Source organism: Thamnophis elegans, chromosome 2 (assembly GCF_009769535.1).
Source record: "Thamnophis elegans isolate rThaEle1 chromosome 2, rThaEle1.pri, whole genome shotgun sequence".
In the NCBI taxonomy this organism is placed as follows: Eukaryota; Metazoa; Chordata; class Lepidosauria; order Squamata; family Colubridae; genus Thamnophis; species Thamnophis elegans.
Window position 1 is genome coordinate 10429457 of NC_045542.1, and position 9658 is coordinate 10439114.

General features: G+C 37.8%; 1 protein-coding gene across 2 annotated transcripts; it reads left to right on the forward strand.

Moving 5' to 3' along the window:
- Positions 1 to 1691: 1691 nt before the first annotated feature.
- LOC116504833 (non-structural maintenance of chromosomes element 3 homolog) lies at positions 1692 to 9338 on the forward strand. Of its 2 annotated transcripts, none has more exons than XM_032212044.1 (11): positions 1692 to 1804; positions 2296 to 2365; positions 3462 to 3569; positions 3841 to 3904; positions 4457 to 4536; positions 6105 to 6199; positions 6871 to 6950; positions 7030 to 7075; positions 7199 to 7261; positions 7577 to 7691; positions 8971 to 9338. In XM_032212044.1, the coding sequence occupies exons 2-11, from the start codon at positions 2312 to 2314 to the stop codon at positions 9046 to 9048; spliced, it is 783 nt and encodes a 260-aa protein (XP_032067935.1). In that variant the 5' UTR covers positions 1692 to 1804; positions 2296 to 2311; the 3' UTR covers positions 9049 to 9338. The 2 variants fall into 2 exon arrangements, with proteins under 2 accessions (XP_032067935.1, XP_032067936.1); XM_032212045.1 differs by lacking the exon at positions 1692 to 1804 and adding an exon at positions 1811 to 1877.
- Positions 9339 to 9658: the final 320 nt, after the last annotated feature.

Below are 9658 nucleotides of genomic sequence, written 5' to 3' on the forward strand. Positions count from 1 at the left end.
GAGAATGAGGTGGCTGGATGGAGTCACTGAAGCAGTCGGCGTGAGCTTGAATGGACTCCAGAGGATGGTAGAGGACAGGAAGCCTGGAGGAACATTGTCCACGGAGTTATGATGAGTCGGGCACAACTTCGCAACTAACAACAATGATATCTAACGATGATTTTATGTATACTTGATAGAAGATTGGTGATATAATGTATAACCTTAAGAACATATTACAATGATATCTTGTTGTTGATAAATAATTTTAATAAGGGAATAATTGAAAAGTGGTGTGTGTGTGTGTGTATATAATATATATATATATATATATATATATATATATATATATATATATATATTATATATATATTATATTTGTTATATTTATGCTGATAAATAAATAAAGGGAGACTAGTATAGATCTATTTCAAGCTATTTAGCTCTCATCAGCTAGCCATACCCAAGTTTTTGGGAATCGAACCTGTGCTCTATTGCCTCCCAGGCAGGGAGTTAACCATTTGAGCTACAGAGAGCGACTCCTTTATCAGCCAGCCAGGGTGGGAGGTATATACTTTAAAGTCACAACCCCTGGTATGCCCAAGTATGGGAGGAAGGTCACACTTCCACTCTCTGTCATTAGGCTCGTCACAAGAGACCATCCAGACAGAAACCCAATATTTTTTACTGTTGCCTTTTTTGTTACATTTGTTATATTTATGCTGATAAATATATAAATGTATAATATATATATATATATATATATATATATATATATATATATATATATATATATATATATATATATATATATATATATATATATATATATATATATATGTAGCGACTATTTAGAATAGTTTGTTGAAAAATGAAGGAATAAGATTTCTGTTTGAATGTATGAGGTACAAGGATAATAATGAACATAAGCATACCTGATAGTTGATTGGTGGAACTGTGCATAATTGAAAATAGTGATATATAAATATAAATGGTTGGTAAAAAAAAATTCTTTCACATGGGGATTATATAAAGGTATACTGTTATCAAATAGACAATTAAGAATGTAAGGGAATTATGATTTATTGGAAAAAAATAATACTAATTGTAATTGAACATATACTGTACAATGAAAGTGAGGTATTTAGTTATACTAGATGAAAAATCTGTGATGGTAAATGTTATTCGAGAATATGGATGTTAAAACACCTGTTAACCAAACGACATGCTGTATGTGATGATGCCTTTTTTTATTGTTGTGTGTATGTGTTGTCTGTAATAAAAATAAAAATTTATATTAAAAAAAAACTATGATCTCTGATGATTGGATGAAATATGCGCTTCTATTTTTCCCGAGCCATCATTTCCTCTACAATGAACTACAACTCCCAGAATTCCCGGTTTATAATAACGGGGGGGGACCGCGGACTGGGAACCCGTAAATGTTGCCGTCTTCAACAAACCTAAGACGGGGGCCGCCCTATTCTGGATATTCAAATATCCTGTCAACACTAGATAGCAGCAAAAATTCTGCGGCTTTTATCTCCCTTTGCTGCTATCTCCGGAGTTTGGTAGTTCCGGTGGCCTCCGCAAGCAGCCCCCGCCCCCTCCTATTGGAGAAGGCGGATGTACGGATCAACGCTCGTTACCCGCCAGCGTTGCTAAGCGACGCTCGACAAAGTAGAGGCAAGGATCACAGTGACGCGCGTGCGCCGTAAGCAGAGTTCTACCGGCCGGGCGGAAAAAGAGGCGCATGTGCTGTGAGGCCGCGGACGGAACCGGAGAGGCTGGTGGCTTTTCTAACGAGAGGGGAAGGGCGGGCTGAGTAAGTGTGTCGAGAGTTAACCTTCGGGCCTGGCGGTGTTGCTAGTGCGAGCAGAACCGGGTCGTCTTTCTGGGTTGGAAGGCCAGAGTGGCACTTTATAAGCACTATCTTTTGAATTGCTACTTGCTGTGGGTCGGCTAAAGGCGAAAGACACCTAAAAAACTGGGAATATGGGAGCCACGAGAATATGGGGACTATTTGGGCTGGCACAGAACCGTCCCTGGGTAGAAATTTAGTTCGTCCAGTGCTGGGTTTTCCCACCAGAATAACTTGTTGGATTTCAAGTGTTTGATACTGTATATTTTTGCGTAACTAGAGAGGGGAAGTTCTGCTAGTTTTAAGATCTTGGAAACCTACCATCTATTTACAGGTAGAAGAAGCTACTTGCTGGTCACCTGTATATAGGCAATTGACAAATGTTAAGGACTTTTGCTGCACCTTCAGAGGCTGGATCTGAACTGTTAATAATTTTATTCTCTTGTTCCATTCAGGTGTCTTTTCAAAACCATGTCTCAGCACAGGCATAGTGGCCGCAACAGCAGAGGAGCTGGCTCTTCAAAGGTATGCCAGTTAAGTGTAGGATACACCTGTTGTTTGTTTTGTTTTGTTTGTTTATTATATTTATATGCCGCCCTTTTCCCCCCCCCCGAAGGGGACTCAGGGCGGCTCACAACTCAAACCAGGGAAGGGGGATACAGACAAAAATTAAAAAACGACACATAACAATGCATAATTTAAAACACACAACAGTCATACCATTCGAGACGGGGGCAACAGCTCTTTAGCCCCAGGCCTGTCGGAACAGCCAGGTTTTAAGGGCTTTGCGGAAGGCCTGGAGGGTGGTGAGGGTTCGAATCTCCACGGGGAGTTCGTTCCAGAGGGTCGGAGCAGCCACAGAGAAGGCTCTCCTCCGGGTAGTCGCCAGTCGACACTGGCCGGCGGATGGAATTCGGAGGAGGCCTAATCTGTGGGATCTAATCGGTCTAGTGGAGGTAATTGGCAGCAGTTGGTTGGAAGAAGGCTAGCTTATAACTAAGGTTCAGAGTAGGTGATGTAAAAGACGTACATATTTTTTTTTCTGTTAGAAAAGGGGACCAGGACACATAATGTGATATTTCAAAAATAGCTCATTTTAACGTCATCTTTCCCATACTCGGAAGTGATTAGAAGAGTACAAAATATTTGTGACCCCTTGAATTGCATGAATACATGTTCTTCAACCCTTATTTTATTAATATAAACAGCCAGGCCTTTTTTCACATGTTGCAGTAGGAATCTGTGGTCTGCCGTGCCTGTGTCTGTATCAAATGGAAATGGGGGAAATATAGCATATTCATGTTGTTGCTTGCCATTTTTCATGCAGTAAGACAAATAGTGCAAGTGGTGCTTGAATGAGCCTCTGAAGGAAGTTCTTGGCAAATCTAGCTTAGTGTTTCATACGGACTGGTCTGTTTACTGTTTTATATCTTATTGTTATTAAGTCTCCCCTTGTGAAACAGTCTACTTCAGTGATGCCGTGCATATTTCTAAGTAAATTGTACTGTTTTCCATGAGATTTACTTACAGGTAAATATAGGAACATGTGTTTAATAATGGAAATGCAAAGGCCCAGTAATAAAATGAATCAATTAGGGATTACCCATTCGCTTTTTTCCAGGTTCGGCATATGGAAGTTGATGAAGAATTCACTTTAAGTCAGACTCAGACGTTAACTCAGGCGCAACGTAATTTGGAGCAACACTCCCCCGCTGAAGTGGAACAAAAAGTGAGGCACTTTTTATGCATTTTTGAGGGCTTCTTGTTATGACTGGCTATAACCAAAGATGCATGTTCTGTTTTAAAATAAATAAGTACACATTTTATGATCTGTAACAGTTATCTACATTGTAGCAGCTTCCCTGACCTAGAGATTTTTTTAAAGTTACAGAATGGCTAGGGACAATGAAGCATGCCCCACAACCGTGAAGACAATATTTATAGGAAATTTAGATTAATACTGTGAGTCTGCTGCAACGTATGTTATATTCTCTGTCTAGGTAAATGAACTGGTGCAATTCCTTCTGATCAAAGATCAGAAGAAAATCCCTATTAAACGGACAGGTAAGTATGGATTTATTTTTATTTTATTTCATCAGGAGGGACTTGGATTCAGTTTCCAGGGTTGGAAAACAAAGCATGTGCTCTGTTTTCAATAATTTCTGTTCTAAGATTGAGTTTTTCAAAGAATGGGAGGATTTTATTATTTTGGTGAGCCTCTTTCCCCCAACTTTAATGCAGGTTTTTTTTGGAGGGGGGGGGGAAGGTCTTTTGAGAGCCACCGAGCAGGATAGTAAATATATGACAATTAGTAATGCTAAGTAAAGAACATTTACTTTTTGAGTGCTAAACTAGAAATTATTTGGGTTTTTAAAAGTTTCTGTCAGAATGTATGCCATAAACTTCATTGTTATTTGTGTTTATTTTGAGTAGGTCCAACATTACACAGAATGTTGTATGTATAGGTAGCGTTCATCAAAAGAACATAAGAAAGTGCATCTAGTCCAAAGTTCTAGTTGCCAACTAGAAGCCCATGAAATCCCATAGATGAAATCAGTCTCTTCCCATTCCAGTTCTCTAGGAACTTATAGATCAACATTATTTGTCTTTTTACAGATATTCTGAAATATGTCATCAAAGACTGTAAAGATATCTTCCCTGAGATCCTCAGACAAGCCAATCAGACTCTTCAACGAGTAAGGAATCAATTGATGATTTGAGCATATTTGATCTATCTATAAATCTTACAGAAGAAGCTAATCTAAAAACTTGGCAATAAAAGTTTTCAGAGTGAGAATCCTGCAGCACAAAAAATCTGTTCATCCTAAAGACTTACTATTGCATTGACTATGATCCATGAAAGCTGATATTTCAATTGTTTATCAATTTTCAAGAAGCTACAGGAGTATATAGAAAAGGTCATTGTAGGATATAATGAAACCAAAATGCTGAATTGACCATAAGTGATGAGAAATCTAGCCTCATAATTTGGGCAAAATGTTTGGCCCTTGTCATCAAAATGACTGGCATTTCTGGTTTAACCTGAATAAATGGAGAAATTTCAATAGATTGTAAATTTATTGTATTTCTATTTTTAAAATTTTGGTTAATCTAGTTGGGGATACTAATTCAGGCTGAACTCTTCATCAACAATCTAATCTTTCCGTCTCTTTAAGTGTTTCTCTGGCTCTTTGCTCTCTTTCCTTTTCCTTATCCTGCGAATGGGAGTTAATCAAATCTTTTGCCAGAACTTTAGTGGGAGTACTTGGCGCCCGATATTGTACTTCAGTGGTTCCCAAACTTGGCAACTTTAAGACTTGTGGACTTCAACTCCCAGCAGAGCTGGCTGGAGAATTCTGGGAGTTGAAGTCCACAAGTCTTAAAGTTGCCAAGTTTGGGAACCACTGTTGTACTTTAAGAAAAACAGCTAAATCTTTTTTCAATGTCTCTACATCATTTTGAATGGCAATTAATTGTTCAAATATTGAAACCACCGTTTGCGCTGTGAGAAGGCATTGCTTTGCCATAAACTCAGTTGAATTTTCCCAGGGTAAACTCTCCATACTCTGAATTATCTGGTTGTTCTTTGCCTTTTTAGTCTTTACCTTAGACTCCGTAAAGGAAATTATTGGGCTAGTTGTTTGTGAGAAGAGCTGGCTTTCATCCCCCCCCCCCCCCCGATCGGAAAAGTCTAGTAAACGCTGATTTGCCAAATCTTTTTGCCGGTCCTGTTCTATTCTCTCCAAATTGTTGGAGATGGGGGGGTTAGTTTTACTTACAGATCTCTTGCCAACAAAGAGCTCCTCAATTCTTGGTTGTTTTGCTGTCTTCACTGGAGGGAGAGATCCTGGGCTGGTGCCATGGCGTTTCTTTTTCCCATGCTTATTTAATTCTTCAGCAGCAACAAAAGTTTTTATTTGTATTATGTTCTACACTGTTATCTCCACCAAAAAATGTTAATTAAATAAAAAAGAATCCAAAAATTGATAAGGAGGCACTACTGCAAACACGCTCCAGATGCACCAGCTGCAGCTCCGCCCCCCCCCCCCAGGCTGAACTCTTCATCAACAATCTAAAGTCTGAACGTTTATAATGAACAACATAACTTATATAACTAATGGAAATGATAGATTTTATTAATTATTTATTAAACATATAAGTTGGTTATGTTTGCATATGAGTTTTCTCTCATTTAAAAAGAAGAGACAATAATAGTGAATGAGGAAGAGAGCTCTATTCTTATTTATCTTTCCTGTTTTCTCAGGTATTTGGATTGGGAGTTGTGGAAATTGACCCAAAGTACCATTCCTACATCCTGATCAGTAAATTTCCTCCTTTGGAAGCAGAGAATGTGAATGAGTAAGGAAAAGAGGGAATGTAATGCCTCTGTTTCTGTGCTTCTGTGTTGGCTTAATTTTGTATAAAACCTTGTAAAACATGTCAAAAATCTCTTCATGTTTTTTGAAATGAGCAATAGTATTGCTTTTTTCTGATGGTTTCTATATTCTTGCATTTTGAGATCCAAAGGTGGTAGAGATCAAAAACTTTTGCTGGGCCACTTAGTCTTTAAGTGGTATGGCAGAATCTAAATTTCATTTTGTTTATATTTAAGTATACATTGAATTAAGTGTACTAAATTAATTAAATATATTATTATTAGTTATGTGTTTAACCATTCTCCCTTTCTGACATATTGAAAAGTGTCTCGAATTGTAATAACCGAATTTCATGGAGTGCCTCATCAAATGTTTTGGGAAATGTATCCCCCAGTGAGATTTCAGCTGGTGGCCCTATGCCTAAGAAGAACCCATGTGTCCTCCATGCTTTGGGAAATGGAGTTCCTCCGTGTTACCCAATGCTTTGAGCAGTCCACAGAACTTCTTTCAATAGTTCCTGGACTGAAATGCTAAACATTTGGCTTTAAAAATGTGTTTCTCACTGGGTAAAAAAGGTTTCTTTTACATTGCAAATCCCCAGTGTTCACTTCCAGATTAAAAAGTGGAATCTGTTTTGTTCTGTTTTTTTCGCAGTGATGAGAACACTCCCAAGATGGGCCTTCTTATAGTAATACTTAGTCTTATCTTCATGAAAGGCAACGTGATCAAAGAATGTAGGTTTCACTCCTACTTAATTTACCCCGTTTCTTAGTTAGTTTCATATGCTTACTGTTCTCTTTTGTCTTTATGCAGCTGCTGTTTGGGAAATGCTGAGGAGATTACATGTTGACTGTTCTGGGTAATATTGGCTGCTCTGAGACAGCATTGAGAGATAAATTCAAATATTTCAGTGTGGTTGGATGACTCGAGGAAGAAAATCTCCTTTGATCTGAGACAATAACATTCTTTTTTTTTCCCCCAGGGGAAAACACAAAGTCTTTGGTGATGTGAAAAAGCTGGTGACAGAGGAATTTGTGAGGCAAAAGTGAGTTGGGGGTTACAAAGCCTTTGCTATCTTTAGTACTGGAAGAGAAATTGATCATATTGGTTTCAGTGAATGGCAGATGGGAATTCAGAATGTTTTGCTTGCCTTTTAATGGCTAATATCTGGGCCTTTTAAGAAATGGGTTTAGGATAGGATTATTAATTAGGATACAGGCTAATGGGAAATCTCAAACTATTTTCTTCCAAAAGGCAGGAATGATATCTTTGATCTGAAGCAGTTATTCTACTAAATAATCTGTTTGGTGCTTACAAAGGTTTTTTTTTTTCCACTGATCGCATAATTCTCACTTCCTAGATATCTGGAATATACACGTCTCCCACACACAGATCCTCCTGAGTTTGAGTTCAGGTGGGGACCACGGTCTTTTAAAGAGACTTCCAAGAAACAGATCCTACAGTTTGTTGCCAAGGTACTGAATAGGCAGGGGAAAGGATTGGATTTTATGACATTTGGTTTATGGGAGATTATGAGTTCTAATCCTACTTTAGCCATGAAAATTAGCTAGCTGGCTGACCTTGTATTAGTCACTCTCTCAGTCCAACTTACTTCACAGGGTGGTGGTTGTAGGAAAAATAGGAGGAAATTAATGTTGGATATGTTCACCACCTTGAATTGTTTGTAAAAAAATAATAAACATGGGATACAAGTAAATATTCAACTTCTGCATTAAGGATAACTAAGTTTGCAGAATTAAAATATGTTGGATCAATAACTGGGTGTGTACAATTATAAATTTTGACATGGAACTGTCCTTTTCATCCTTTTAAAATATTTTATCACAAACAGGACCAAAGCACTGAATGATGGGAATTATGGATTTTGCAGGAAATTGGCAATTTTCTAAGTACTCACTTTTAAAATCTAAATTTTCCTTTCTGAATATACTCAGCTTTTTCTTGGCAGTCATGCTTGCTTGAAACACATCTTAGGGCATTAAAATGTGTAACTTTTAACAGATCCTGTAGTATTCTGATAAGAGACAATGTCGTTCTGTGGTTAAAATGTGGGCCTTGGAGATCTGGTTTTAAGTTCCTTCTTGATATTATTCTCTTTCAACCTTGCCTAACTCGCACAATTGTTGCTAGGTTGGTAAAGTTAGCAGAGAACCCCCATATATACCACCTTTTGCTCTCTGAGAAAATGTTATAAATAAAATATTGTATTTTTCGGAGTATAAGACACACCTTCCCCCCCCCCAAAAAAAAGAGCGTGGAAATGTTGGTGCGTCATATACAGCCATTTTTGGCCTCCCAAAGTCCCGCCCCCACATCCCATTTTTGTGAAAAACAGGCTGTTTTTCATCAAAATGATGTTTTTGCCTTCCCCCACCCCCTAGAAGCACTTCACCAGGGGTGGGGGAAGGAAAAAATGTCCCTGTTGGTGAAAAACGGGGGTGTTTTTGCCTTACGCCAGCCCTGCTGAAGCCTGCAGAGTGCTCCTGGGGGCCAGGGAAGACAAAAACTTTTTTTTTCTTATTTACCTCTTCGAAATCTTATACACCAGTGCGTCTTATAGTCCGAAAAATATGGTAAATGAGCAGGCAGGCAAAGCTGTACAGCCTAAATCATGTCCATACAATTTCGATTTTCCTTACTAGAGTGATAACTTCAGGGAGGGTATTGCAGAGAATTTGGTATATATTTCATTTCTATTTTCCTAATTGGACTCCTTTGATTTTCCTTGATTAGATACAAAATCAGAATCCCAAATCTTGGATGAGCCAGTACAATGAAGCGGAAGCAGAAGCGAATGCAGTGGGAAAATGATAAATATTATGGTGTTGAATTATAAGGAATTGTCAACTGCTGGAACCACTGCCTGTTTTCTGTTACTATTTTTGGTAGGATTACAAGAGCCACATTTCATGTAAAGTGCTCCGCGCTTAATAAATTCCCTGTTTGTGGAGGAAAGATTCCAGAATAGATTGGACCATTATTGGTGATGAAGATAAAATTCTTCTCTAAAACTTGATAATTATTCAAGCATTAGCAATAGTATTTTCTGGAAATAAGATGATAGAATATCTACTGGAAATAAAAATATTTTTGCAATCATTTTTCTTTGCTATATTTTCTGCATTACTTTCCACTTCCTTTCAGTTGACATATATTGTAAAGTCCTGTATTCATTCATCCGAATAAAAATAAGGCATATAATCAGGGCAAAGTTTTCATTGGATCCTCTACTGAACATAAGTGCTTATTTAATCCTCTCTAAAGAAATGAGGCTTTAAAAGTGTTTATATTTGCTAGGATTATGCTCTGTGTTTTTTAAACCTAGTTTGTCGTTGGTTTATTCTTTCTTTAAAGAATTTGATGGATGGGACTCAATTATTCAATTTAGGTTGGCAAATCTATACCTTGAGTTGCCTTTGGA

Bases quoted from the DNA above. Each gene is read 5' to 3' on its own strand.
- LOC116504833 (XM_032212044.1), top strand. From the start codon at position 2,312: ATGTCTCAGCACAGGCATAGTGGCCGCAACAGCAGAGGAGCTGGCTCT. The intron at 3,905-4,456 runs GTAAGTATGGAT...GTCTTTTTACAG, and splicing joins AATCCCTATTAAACGGACAG to ATATTCTGAAATATGTCATC. The intron at 4,537-6,104 runs GTAAGGAATCAA...CTGTTTTCTCAG, and splicing joins CCAATCAGACTCTTCAACGA to GTATTTGGATTGGGAGTTGT.